At 41.1% G+C, this 14,398-nt stretch overlaps 1 protein-coding gene across 1 annotated transcript in view; it reads left to right on the top strand.

Moving 5' to 3' along the window:
• Positions 1-241: 241 nt before the first annotated feature.
• The window catches only part of GCH1 (GTP cyclohydrolase 1), a 47,423-nt gene continuing 33,266 nt past the window's right edge, over positions 242-14,398 (top strand). The window contains exon 1 of the mRNA XM_072963067.1: positions 242-723. Coding sequence (XP_072819168.1) covers positions 384-723 — 340 coding nt within the window. The 5' untranslated portion in view covers positions 242-383. The remainder of the gene's footprint in view (positions 724-14,398) is intronic.

Below are 14,398 nucleotides of genomic sequence, written 5' to 3'. Positions count from 1 at the left end.
TGTATCCCGCAACAGCCTGAGGGGGCCCAACACATTCCTCCTGGCTGGCTCTGGGAGGGACGCGGACGCTGTCGACAACGCAGCAGCCGGCAGCATAACAGCCGGCCCCAGGGACGCCGGGCCGGGGGCGGGGCGAGGGGCGGGGCGAGCGCCGTGACGCGAGGAGGCTCGGCCAATGGGGACGCTCCGCGGCACCGGCCGAGCCGCCAGCCTATAAAATGGGGGCTCTACCGCGCTCTCCAGTCTCGACTGTTCCGGATTTGGAACCTGTTGGTAGCTTTTGGCCTACTTTCCTCAGGTGCCTCCGCCCATTGACGGTCGGCGAAGTTCACCTGCAGCTCCTGACGCGTCCGAGGTCCCTCCGGAGAGGCAGCGGCGGGTCCATGGAGAAGGGCCCGGGGCGGGTGCCGGCTAAGCCGCGGGGGGCCAGGTGCAGCAATGGGTTCCCTGAGGGGGAGCCGCCACGGCCCAGGCCAAGTCCTCCCACAGAGAAGACGCCGCGGCCGGAGAGCAAGAGCGCTCAGCCGGCGGACGGCTGGAAGGGCGAGCGGCCCCGCAGCGAGGAGGACAACGAGCTGAACCTACCCAACCTGGCGGCCGCCTACTCGTCCATCCTGCGATCGCTGGGCGAGGACCCCCAGCGGCAGGGGCTGCTTAAGACGCCCTGGAGGGCGGCCACGGCCATGCAGTTCTTCACCAAGGGCTACCAGGAGACTATTTCAGGTCAGTGCGCAGGCCGGCCGGCGTGCGGGGCACGGGGGAGGTGGCCGCGGAAAGTGCGCGCCGGCTCCAGGAAGTTTTCGGAGTTGTTTCACTCTTGGCAGAGGAAGCCGAGTGCTGTCACCTTCCAAATCCTGCCCTCGGCCCTGGTTCCGAAGGCCTGCCGAGGAGAGGGCCTTGCATGGGATTGCATTTTGGGCGCCCTGGGAGGCAGCGGCCTCTCCACCCGGGGCCCGGCTGCAGCGCCTTCGCGGGGTCCTGCGGCTGCACGCAGCCGTCTTCTCGAGTCTCGGGTTGGCAGGACCGCGGTCACGGAGCCTCCCCACGCCCCTGTACCCACTTCTTCATCCCTAGTGGAGCCTGGAGTCCTTTTCGCTTGAGCTCCCAGAGCTGGATGCGCGAGGAACGTGCTAGACCCAGATCCGTGATAAGGATCACCTGGGCTCGTTGAAGTGACGGCTTCCTAGATCATCCCTTCTCTTGAGGTCTTATTTTTGGATAGGTCTCGGGTGAAGCCTTGGCTTCCTGTGCTTGGACAGCTGGGGCACGATTCTCTCTGACTTGCCAGGGCACCCAGGTCTTCAGAAAGTTGTAATTCTCTTTTGTTCACATAAAGTTCACTCCAGCTCAGGACTTTTCCAGAATTTGGCGTAAATCCGGGCACGGGCTTTCCCAGAGTTTGAGGTGTGAGGTTTCTTGGGTTAGTTTGCTACTTAAAGCCTTCTCCCCCCTTTCTCCTCACTGTCCAAATCCAAAAGCAGTAAAGCGACTTGTTGGGAGTTGGGGAGGTTCGCTGGGCTCTGGGACGTGGTGTCCCTCTATCCCCTTCCTCCGGCCACCCCCCGCCAATCCCGAATAAGCCGGGTTGGCCCAGTGCTCTGGGCCCCTGAGGTGGGGTCAGGCCAGGAAGCAGGGGTTGAGGGGAAGGGTGGGAACGAGAGAGGTGGATGGAAAATAACTGAGGGCCAATCCGGCCTGTTTCCTGGTTGAGAGGTGTTGGTCATTAATGAAAAAGAGAGAGAGAGAAAGTAAAAAAAGCTCTGACTTATACATTTTCCAGTTCACATCTTCTGTGCCTCTTGGTGACATTTACTTCTTTGGCCTAAGAAGCCTTCTGCCCTCACCATTTCTCAAAGAATAGCAGTGCTGCTTTGCAAGGTAACCTCCCTGACTAGGTTATTTCCCGATTAAGTTTCTGAATCGAATGGATTCTGGGAAAAACAGTTATTTTTTCCCAGTCTACCCTACCCCAAAGGAGGGGTGGGAAATGGGTGAGAGGGGTGGGGCCCAAAAAGGAAATGATTCTACATCCTGATGCCAAGAAATGGACCTCTAGTTCTGTGTCCAAGTTCACTGTTTTGCCCCTTTATGGTAAAAGGTTGGAACTTCAAAAGCAGAATTTCAAAATTTAAAGAATGAAGATCATCATTTGGTGAATATTCTATTATTTGGTGATATTCTGTGATGTAATGAAGAAATATCTTCTTAGGGCCTTGGTCAGTCAGCCTCTTGTCAGGCTTTGGGAATCCTGCCCTTATAGAATTCACAGGAGAGAGAGATTTTTTGTTTGTTTGTTTGTTTGTTTCAATAGCCTTTTTTATTTTTAAAGAGCAGTTTCAGGTACACAACAGTATTGAGCAGAAAATACGGAGAGTTTGCCCATAGCCCTCCCCACCCACATATATACTTCCCTACCCTCAACATCCCTCATCGGTGTGGCATATTTGGTACAATTGATGAACCAACATAGACACATTATTATCAACCAAAGTCCATAGTTTACATTAGGGTTCACTCTTGATGTTATACATTCTGTGGGTTTTGACAAATGCATAATGACATGTAAGCCACCACTATAGTATCATACAGAATAATTTCATTGCCCTAAAAATCCCTTGTGCTCCATCTATTCATTCTTAGGAGAGAGGGATTTCTTACCCTGAGACAGGTCACAGAATTATCAAAAGTGTCTCCAAAGGTTTACTTAAGAAATAATTTCAGAAGTTTGAGCCATAGGACCTATGACTGCAAAGAACATGTCATGCTACCTTAGGGAAGTGTTCTAGTCAAGTGTTAAGTTATTATTTAGAAAGTCCATGGACCTAGGAACTGAAAGCAGACTTGGGGACTCTTAATTCTCACCCTACCCAAGAGGGCCTGGGGAGGAGGGTGAATGGGAGTGATTGCTTAATGGGTACAGGGTTTCCTTTTGGGGTGATGAAAAATTGTTCTGGGACAAGAGAGTGGTGATGATTGTACACCATTATGAATGAGCTAAATACCCCTGAATTGTACACTTTAAAATGGTTAAGATGATGTGTTATGTATATTTTACACCACAATAAAAAAAGTCCACAGACCATTTAAGATTTATTAATAGCCATTAATTGAATACTTTTTATGCTCTTTTATGCTCAAATAAGTACTTTATTTGGATGGTCTTGATTTATCCTCATTTGTGAGGTAAACACTGTTTTTTCATTCCCATGATAAGGAAACTGAGGCGGGGAGGTTGACAACTTCAAGTGGTAGAGTTGGTGTTTGAATCCAGGCAGCCTGAATGCAGATCTCTTAGCTGCTTCCTTATGTTGCTACTTAGATGCATCATTGTATCTTATCTACTAAGCATTTCACACTGAGTCCTGACCTAGTACTTGGGTCACCAGCATTAAAAAAAAAAAAAAAGGTGAAACAGAATGGAGAAAATCAGTCTGTTACGTGTAGTAAGGGTAAATGTTTTGAGAAACTTTCATGTAGGTTTTATAGGTAGGATTTGTTTGGTATGTACTGGCTCTGGATGTAGAATGTATTTCTTATATTTGTTGTGGTCAAAAGTTTGACAAGTCTCTAGAGGACTGCATTTAAGAACTTAATATTGATTTCTTAGAGTTATAAAGAGAAGACAGGAGAGGATGACGAGGAAGATGCTGAACTTAAAGGAATGAACCCGAAATGGTGGTGGTCCAGGTCTTGCACCAATCTGGGTGGGAGAGAGAAGGAAGGATACTTTGAATCTATACGAAATGCAGAAGTAAATAATAGAGAAAACAATACCTGATTTTTATTTCTTTAGAAAGCACTGTAGAATGACCACTATAGATTGTTTTGGATAGAAACAAACTTCTTTGAAACTATCACTTTTCTATGCTTGTAAATAAGATTCTTAACATCTTTTATGTCTCTGTATATTAATTCCTGGTTAATAGCGTTAACTTCAATTTTATAAAATATAAAATAAGTTGATATTTTACATTCCCCAAATTATTATTTGTTTTCAGTTCCTCCGGAGTGAATTGATGTTAATATCTGATATTTGAGGAATTTGTCCGTTTTCCCTGTACTGAAGCTTATCTTCATGACCCTTGCCTGGTGCACCTTTCTTTACTTTCCAGTGTGTACCTTATTATTGGTGCATCTGTCATCACCTGTAATGGGGCCGTGTCAAGGTTGTGCAAGTCTGTTAGTGTTCACCACTGGGCTGTAGCTTGTAGTGGAAGGAGGGCTGGAAGAGACACTATCACCTGTCCCAGGAACTGGCTGTCCTTACAATAGCATCACCAGGTGATCCTTGGATCAGCTCACCTTTATCTACTGCTGTCCCATTTCAGTTTAACCACATCCTAGTTCTTTTACATATTGAAGGTTTTACTTTAATGAGGTTTTCTTTCTGTGTATTTCCTGTATTTCCACTATTTTAAAAATTCAGAACCTTAATTAAATTGAAGGGTCTACTATTCCCTGAGGTCATTGGTGTTCAAGTCCCTGTGTTTGACCCTTTCCTTTCCCTGTCCTCTCCTGGGTATAAATGGGAACAACCTCTTAGATAGCATTATCTGCCAAAGGTTAAGTGAATATAACTTGTCTCATCAGTTGTCCTTTCTATGAGTTTATGGGAGTACATGAGAGTCTTGACTTGTCTACCACATTTCTAGTTAAAGTAGGTTTTAGCCTGTCCAGGATGCCAGGGCAATTTTCATAAATCAAGGTGACAGTGTCCCAAATTTTGGGAAACTTTGTGAGCCTGTGTATAACGCAGCAAGAGGAGATGACACCATAGGTGATGGGTTTCTAAACTGTCTTCCCAAACTGCCCCAACCATGTTCATTGCAAGATGGTAACTATTCTCTAAGGATAATGCGAAGCAATTAGATATTTTATTTACAAAAATGAATCTTAACCACTTCATACTGAAGTGTGCCAGCACTTACAAAAGGTTTTCTTTTTCTTTTTGAATCACAAACTTCTGTGATTTACCAAATCAGATTGCCATGGTGAACTGAGTACTGTAACAACTTCTAAGATGTGAAGAGGGGCAAAAAGTCCACTTACTTATTGTCTTCTCCCATTACTGTGGTTGAAAGATGAGTTTATATCCCAAGTTTTAAAGTATGTTATAGAAAAATTAACCTCATCATTGAGAGGTGCTATTTTGGATGCATGTAGTTCATTTAAGTCTTGATTCACTAATAAGTTTCATTTTAATTTATTTTGTTAATGAATATTTATGTAGGTCTTAGTTCTGTGTGTTGCTGGAAAGGGTACTGTAAATAAAGAAGAAAAAATAACAAGACTGTTGAAGTATGTGACTGGAATTTGGGAGTAGTCAAAGTTGATGAGAGCTGTTAAGTCATTGAGAATGGAGGAGAAAAGCAAGAAATAGGTTTTTTTTTTAGGGATGTATTATCTATTAACATTTTTTTCTGGCCTGGGGGGAAAAGTCACTACACATAACTCTGAAATGCCGAACAAATTGGTACTTGCTTCATTTTCATTGCCATAACATTTCATTCACTGCCATAACAAAGTACCACAAACTGGACTGTTTATTAAACAGCAGAAATCTATTGTTTCACAGGCTACAAGTCTGAAATCAATGTGTTGGTGGAACCATACTCCCTCTGAAAATTTCAAAGGGGAGTTCTTTCTTGTCCCTTCCCAGCTTCTGGTGGTGGTTGTCAATCCTTGGTGTTCCTTAGTTTGGAACTGAATTACTCCCATTCCTGCCTCTGTCAGTGTTCAAATTACCATCTCCCGCCCCCCACTTCCCTTAAGTCTCCCTCTTTTAAGGACACCAGTCACATAGAATAGAGTCCATTACACTCCAACATGCCTTATCTTAATTTAATTAGTTACATTTGCAGTTATTTCCAAGTAAGATCACATTCTCAGGTGCTGGGTTTAGGACTTCAGCTTATCTTCAACACAGTTCAACCTATACCAGTGCTAAATGCTATTATTCCTAAGACTGGGAACGTTACGGTTTCATTTAATTCATTCATTGAATGCCAGCCACTGCACTGAATGCTAGTAACACAGGATGAGCAAAACCAGATATAGTTCCTTCCTTCCCTTATGGAACTTACAGTCTATTGGACAGATACTCATCAGAATCACATGATAGACTGAGAAATGTAGTGATTAAAAGGACACAGCTCAATGAGAGCATTTAGTGAAGGAACTTGATCTATGCTAGGAGATGGGAAGCATGGAAGCTTGAGCTGACATCTGAATAACAACAAACACTGCTGGTAATGTACTATGTGCTGAACACAGTTGTGAGTTCTTTACATGTATCGCCTCATTGATCCTCACAATAGCCCTATGGGATAGGTGATTAGTCCCATTTTTAGGGATAAAGAAACTGAGGCACAGAGAGAACTTGCACAAGATCATATCTGAAAAGTAGCAGCATTGGGAGAATGATGGAGAGTGAGAATCATCATAATCTCTCACAGTCTGTTTAGTCTTAGTCATAATATTTTACTGATTTATTTGAATCACTTCCCCTCTCCCTCCCTTTTTGTATTTTCTCTGCTGTTTTCTTTGGCCCAGCTCTGGAAACTGCCATGTTGGGCATTCCCCCACTGACTCATGTGCAGTATGTTTCCCTATTTTGAGTCCAGTATTTGGTTGAGTCAGACTGCAGTAATAAAGTTTGCCAGAAGAGGGCAACTATCTAATTTTTGATGGCTCCTAAATTATGAATCCTGGATTATATGAATAATTCTTAATTCCAGGTTATATAATGAATATGTTTTGTATGGTTATACATTCTCCACTGAGTTTATCGCAATTAGATTGAGGGGTAATTTGTTTTGAGTTAACCAAAGATTGTATAAACCGAGAAGGCATTTACTCACTAGAATTTTGTTCTATTACAGCTTCAGTCACAGTTTTTTTTTTTGAAGGACTGTCTGTACTCACATTTGAAACCCTAGCAAATTGCCCAGCTCATGTAGATAACTTGATGAATGTCTGAATTAATTTCTTAGAGACAAGGACTCCTTTATGCTTTCTCCTACCACAGTGCTCTGTGCACAGGTGTTCAATAAATGCTAGCTTTTTAATACACTAAAGAAACCTGTATGGGACTTAGCTTTATGAAAAACCCACTGAAGTTATTTCCACTGGATCTCCTGAACACTTCTAGACCAGATGTCATTTTTTAGACATCTTTGTATCTTTCACGGAGTCTTGTATCTGTAGAAACTCACCTTTTTGGTGAGATGGCTCCTTATAGCCAGTCAACATATTTTGATATCAATTGAAGCAACTGGCCTGTTTCCCTGGCACATCAAAATTCTCATGGGGAAGAATCTCTAGAAAATCTGTCAGGATTGCAATGAAACTATTGTAGAAATGTTCAAATGTACACAGAATTAGAATATAGAGTATAATGTGCCCATCACCCAACCATTTACATAAACATATGTCTGTTTGCTTTGTTCCTCCTGCCTCACACACCTTCCCCAACTATTTTAAAGCAAATCCCAGATATGTTATTTCATTGATAAATACTTAACTATATCTCTAAAATATAAGGATTTATAAATATTATCACACTTTAACAATAATTCCTTACTATCGAATATCTAATCAGTGTTTACATTTCTTTGATACTCCCACAGGTGTATCTTTACAAATTGCTTTGTTTGAATAAGGATTCAAACAAGATTCACACATTATATTTGGTAAATGCCTTCAAGTTTCTTTTAATTTGTTACAGTTTGGTATTCCTTTCTATCTCCTACCAATTTGTTGAAGAAACAGGGTCATTTGTCCTATAGAATTTCCTATGTTCTGGATTCTGCTTATTTTCTCACAATCCAGTTTAACATGTTCCTTTAGTTCCTGTATTGCTTATATGCTCATAGTTGGATTTAGAGGCTTGCCTCCCTGCCTCCCCCTCAACCAATTAACTCTTAAATTTAGTCAAGAATACTTCATAGGTAGATGGTGGCATGTGCTTCCATTAGGAAGCCACTAAATACCTGGTTGTCTGTCTTTTTGTGATGTTAAAATTGATCAGCTTTAGGTGTTACTGGCCCAGTTTGTCCATTACAAAATTCCCCACCAGGAGTGATGGAAATGTTAGCTGTCTTGATTGTGGTAGTGGTTTCATTGGTGTATATATCTATACATGTATAAAAATTCACCAAATTTTGAAATATGTGTAGTTTACTGTACAGGAACCATACCACAATAAAGGTGTTCAAACAAAAAAAGTTCCCCACTAGCCTTTCATCTACTGGTTTTAGTAGTCGACAGTGATTGCCTAGATCTGTTATTTTTTAGAAGTTGAAAATAAGGATATTTGGTTCTTTAATTCCTTCTGAATTTATTAACTGGAGTTCTATAAAGAAGATATATGGGAACTCTTTAGGCCATCTTTGCAGCTATCTAGTAAGTTTAAAAGTATTTTAAATAAAGTTTAAAGTATATAAGGTTGTTAATTTCTCTAACATATTTCTTTTTTTAAAAAAATCTTTAAAAAAAGTTTTATTTATTTACCATTGTATCATTTTATTTTATTTCATCTTGGTGAGGGGAGGTAATTAGGTTTATTTATTTTTAGAGGAGGTACTGGGGATTGAACCCAGGACCTCAGGCATGCTAAGCATGCACTCTACCACTTGAGCTACACCCTTCCCCATCTGTAACATATTTCTTTAATTCTGCAGTGGAGAGCTACCTACTTATGACTCAGTCTAGAAACCATAAAATAAAATACTTATTACTTTATATAAAAACTAAGGATTTTCACATGTCAAATACCAACAGAAATGAAATCAAATGACAAACTGGGAAGAAATATTTACAACTCATATTGTAGACAACAGGTTAATACTACTAGTATAAAAAGAGATGCTAGAAATTAATTTGAGAAAAAGGCCCAAAACACAATTGAAAAATTGGCAAGACATGAACAGACAATTCACGGGAAAGGAAATACAAATGACTCTTAAAAGCATGGAAAGATGCTTGACTTCACCTTCAATAAGAGAAATGTATACAGACCACCCCAAGATATATTTTTCCCTTATTTGATTGGCAAAAGTCCAGAAATTTGATACTGCATTACATTTTTGAAGTTATAGGGAAACAAATATTACTGGTGAAAGTAGAACTATCCTTATGGAGGATAATTTGGCAACATCTATCAAATACAAATGCATAAATATCTTACTTGAAAATCCAGCCTCTGGGAATTGCATACATGAAATGATGTATGCTCAAGGTTAGTCACTGCAGCCTTGAAAGAAAGCATGCTAAATGTCTCGTCTCCTCCCTTAGAATGCCTAAATGATACAGAGGAGTTACTTTTTATAGGAAAATGGTTGGGGGAGGGACAATAAAATGTTTATATTGGTACTAAGAATTGGAGGATACACAGGCTAGTCAGGGATGTGGAATGGGCAGATGGCCAATGAGTAGAAGCAAGACTTTTCATTATATTTTTAGCTTTTGAAGTATATGCATATATTTTCAAATCGATAAATTAAAAAACACTGTGACATAGTTGTTTCAAATCTAGGAGTAAAAGAAATACAACTCTTTTTAATGGCTAGCTAATGAGAAATCAGATTACTGAAAACCCTTACCCTGGAATCAAGAGAAAAACAGTTAGATGTATATATTTGCAAGTTTGATCTTCACTGTGATCCTTATTGCAGATAGAAAGAGCCCAAGTTTGAATGTGACCTTGTCCTTTAACTCTGTGTAAGTACCGGCATGTCTCTAAACTTAATTTTCATCTTTCTCTTTTTGTAAAGGGTGGTAATACCTGCTGTGCCTGGGCTTTTATAGGAATTAAGGTCTGCAAAAAGCACCTTGTGCTTAATATATTCCTTCTTTTCTGATGAGGAAGAACTGTGAGATTGGATTAATTGGAAAGTGTTTTAAGAATGTGGGACGTTTTGGAGCCCTGAGCCACTATGTAAAATGTCCAGTTACTCTGAGGCCACCATGCTGTGAGGAAGCCCTGCCACATGGAGAGGCCACATCTAGGTATTCTGACTGGACATGTGAGTAAAGACTCTTCCAGGTGATTCCAGTCCCCAGCCAACTGGTCGTCCCTACTCAGGCCCCAGACATTGTGAACTAGAGGCCGCTCATCTTCTCTGTGCCTCATCTGAATTCCTGACCCACAGAATCCCAGGATGTAATAAAATAGTTGTAATAAATTCTTGGGTGTTTTGTTATGCACTAAGAACAACTGGAACAGATTTTGAGATGACGATGGTTAGAATTTGCATTAGTGCAAAGGAAAAGGAAGTGACTTAAACAGACCAAGAGATGGCACGATGGTTTAAGGCAAGAAATTTAAATTTCTGAATGATCAGTGCAAGGCTGAGAGTTGAAAAGCCAGGAGAGTGCCTGCAGTCCTCAAAGGAGTGAGAGGAGGAGAGGTGTCAGCATTCAGACAGTAGGAAGAGTGAGAGAAGAACAGAGACAGCCCTCAGGGGAGGTGTGAGAAGCAGGAGATCCAAGAGTGTAAGTGGCAGAAAATGCTTTCAAAAATAACAGGGAACAAAAGGAAGAGGTCATTAGACAGTAGACTTGAGCCTGATTGCCTGGCTTCAAATCCCGTTACTTACCAATTATGCCTGAATTGCCTCATCTGTAAGATGGGGCAGTGAATAGTACTTACCTATCTTATAGGGTTATTGTGAGGATTGAATGAGTTAGTACACATAAAGTGCTAAGAGAAATGCCTGGGTATATGAAGTACTGTACACAATTTATCTGTGTTAGTAGTGATACTGAGATTTTATTTGAAGGTGATGTTAGTAGTTTCAGTAGCTTAATGTGGTCAGAAGCCAGATTGTAGGACCTTAGAGAGTAATTTGACAAAATTACAGGAAATGAGAAATTTTTTGAGGTGTTTTTTCTTGAGTGTAGAATCAAGTGAGTTTCCCCTTGGTGTGTATCAAGGGAGCAACATGCTAGATGCTGGTGAATGAAATCCACAGATGTTGAAGAGAAGACTGTGGGCACCCAGACTCTGGGAGGCAGGCCAGGTTGTGTCCGAATGATCTCACATGATCCTCCTGTCAACCTGGAGGTCATACTCCTTGTAAAGAGGTGGAAACAGAGGAGGCTCTGGTCAAGTCCCTTGCCAGAGGTCACAGGGCAGAACCCAGGTGTGCGTGACTGCAGCGCTCATGTTCTGGTTGACATCAAGCCCCTGCAGGTTTTCAGTGCCTGTGTTTCATTTTCATGTGAAGATCCATTTAATATGTGAGAATTGTAATCCCTAGGAATTCTGCTTTTCTTCCTGGGTTCTAGCAAAGAGAAAGCCTAGTAGTTTCAGTTTTGAGGCATTTCTTAATATCCTGACTTCAAGATACTTCATGAAGTTTTTGATCAGGGAAATTTGTGAAAAATTGTGGGAAGAAAAACCCCAGCTAAATTACAATCAGTTCTAATGTGAATTAATAACTAATAAACTTTCCCCCACTTAATCTTTTGAGGGAGCTATTTGAAAACCAAAATTGTATATATTTTGTGGTCATTTATACTTTATAAATGTGAGTCTGTTTTAATGGTTTTATTCCTGAGACACTTTGCACTTCTGTTTTTTTGTTTTGTTTTTTTTTTCCAGTTCTGTTTTAAAGAACAGGGCTTATACTTTGTTAAATGCAATTATAAATTCTTAATCTTTCATTTAAAGTCATTTTCTCTATAACTACAATGGTATGTAAATTTCAGAGATACAAATTTGTTTTATCTTTTTGAACAATTAGGCAAAATATGTTCCATCTGTACTAACATATCCAAGTTGTGTTGAAGTATACACAGTTGAGTGTTGCATATTTTTTATTTGTTTGCTTTTTATTGTGGTAAAACATACACAACATAAAATTTACCATTTTAACCAATTTTAATTGTATAGTTCAGTGGCATTAAGTATATTCACACTGGTGTGCAGCCATCACCGCAGTCTATCTCCAGAACATTTTCATGATCCCAAACTGAAACCGTACTCATTAACCAACAGCTCCCTGGTCCCCTTTCCTCCTGGCCCTGGAACCACTAGAACCAGTAGAACCAGTATGTTTTTGAGTATTCTAGGGACTTCATATGAGTGGAATCATACCATTTTGTCCTTTGTGTCTGGCTTATTTTACTTAGCATAACGTCCATGTTAACATTATTTTAAAGTTTAACTGTTAGGTCCTTGTTTGAGCCAGTAACTCTTTCTGTAGAATGTTGTATATTCTTATAATTTGTAAGTATTGTATTTTTATTTACTCAAGAAATCCTTAGAATTGAATATATATTAATATATACACATAGTGTGTGTGTATTTATTTATCAAACACCAAGTCTGTAAATGACGCTGTGCTAACTATTAAAAGGGAAAGCAAAAATTGCTGGGCTTGGGCTTGGGCTCGGGCTTGGGCTTCAAGAAGATTGTGGTCTACGCTAGCAGGGACCAGACACCAAGTTTCTGCAGAGAGGAGCAAATGGGGTTCTGTGTGGTCAGAAGGAAGGTGGGTTCTTCTGCTAGTTTAGAGAAGATTCTGGTCTTAGGTGTTCTGGAATAAAAAGAATACACTAATATTCATAGTTGTCTGTGTTGTGGGCACAATGGGGCAGCTGGTTGGTGACATGGTGATGTGTGGGTTGGTAAAAGAATATACCAGAGATAACATATGGGAATAGGAGTTTCTTAGGGTACACCATCACAGACAACAGCAGGCCACACAGGTGAGGGATGCCTGCATGAAAACTGAGGGCCGGTTGTTGGGGTGTTTTATAAGGTCATGTGACAAGATGCCTGATTGCCTTGTGCACAATCTCTGACTGGTTGTAGGTGAGGTAAGAGGTTTAGGGTCCGTGAAGGGCAGTAGGGTTTGACTCTGGCAAGGTAGGCATTACCTGGGGCTATTAGTTTGTAAGGGGAAACATGACCAGTAAAGAATGTCAGACATCTAAGAGCCCAGGAATGGGGGTTGTTGGACTTAAAATGATGTCAGTTGGCCCAACAGTCTGTACCATAGAATTAAAATTAATAAGGTTTTCAAAGCAATTAGGTTTATTTGAAACTTTTTAATGATCAGCATGGGAAGGCATTAGGGCTGGCGCCTTTCTCTGTTATTTTCAAAGTCCATTCTGGCCAGCCAGCCCTTCTAATAAACTTTACCTGAACACAAGTTGCTAGCTGGTCCTTTATAATCTGGTCATTCATTTCATCTTGGAATTCTTCCTTCTCATTTAATCCCCTTGGTTACTTGTGCTTTGAGTCCTGACTCTTGTATTTCCCGAGTATCTGTAGACTGCCTTAACACTCTTGCTCTAACTCTTAGTCATCTCTCACCCAAGTACAGTAACTTCTTACTGGCTGCCTTGTCTCCTAGCTTGTCCTGCTCCAATCCATTAGTGCCAACATGATTTTACTGACATCGAATAGATCTCTTCCTTCTGAAAACACTTTCTTCACCATAGCTGTGACGTTTTGTTGTGTTCAGCCTCTTGCCTGCATTTTTTCCTTCTCTTCCATCACCATCTCCTCACAAAGGGCAATGTGGAATTTTAGTTTTGTGCATAGTTTCATTCATAGACTGTTTTGAAAAACCACTCTCATTCCTACACTGGACCTGGAAACTGAGGCAGAAGTCCTACACGAGGCTTGTTCTGCAATATTTAACCCTTATTATCTGCTCTCTTCCTTCCTCTAATTTTTCTTCACTTTTTGTTTTGTTTTGTTTTGGTTGCTAACCATGAGAACCACCGCCCCCTGCCCCCCTCCAACCCCTCCTCCTCTGCCAGTCAACAGCTATTGCCTATCTAGTTCTGTTAACAAGCCCCCAGGTTTAAGTGAGGAAACTGATGGTTGCTGAGTTCTACATTGAATTTTTTAAAGATCTGGTTGGTCTAGATGCTGTTTCAATGAAGTTCATGGCTATTGTTGTGAGGCATGATTTATATACATGTATTAGTTTTTATTCTTAGTAGGAATCAGAGCCCAGTTCAACAGAGGCCATTGACAAACATCTCAAAGAAGGAATTTTTCACTAAAATAGCTTAAAATACAATTCCACTGATTGTATAGTTTATACACTCATGGTAAGATGTTCATGAGCAGTAATGGAAGTCCTGGGTGCTGGAGTTCAACCGAGAGGCTGTCAACTCAGTGAGGACCCTGCTGAACTCCAGACTGCTTTAAAGGTAGAGCTGCATTAGATCATACCTCTCTAACTGACCACCCCCTTCAAGATGTAAGTGCTGCTTTTAAGGTACAGGCAACCGTGCAGGTGTGCCACTCTAATTGCCCATCAGAAACAACTTGCCTTTCAGCCATAAGGGTAAGGTGCAGGTAGCTGACAGCCTCCAGCTGTTAGTGCCTTCAGGATTTGCCTCAGTGGAGGCCAAGCTTATCCCCTGCTGTTTT

The sequence above is a fragment of the Vicugna pacos genome, chromosome 6, assembly GCF_048564905.1.
Source record: "Vicugna pacos chromosome 6, VicPac4, whole genome shotgun sequence".
Classification (NCBI taxonomy): domain Eukaryota; kingdom Metazoa; phylum Chordata; class Mammalia; order Artiodactyla; family Camelidae; genus Vicugna; species Vicugna pacos.
The sequence above is the reverse complement of the archived record's forward strand: the minus strand, read 5'-3'. Positions and strand labels throughout refer to the sequence as shown.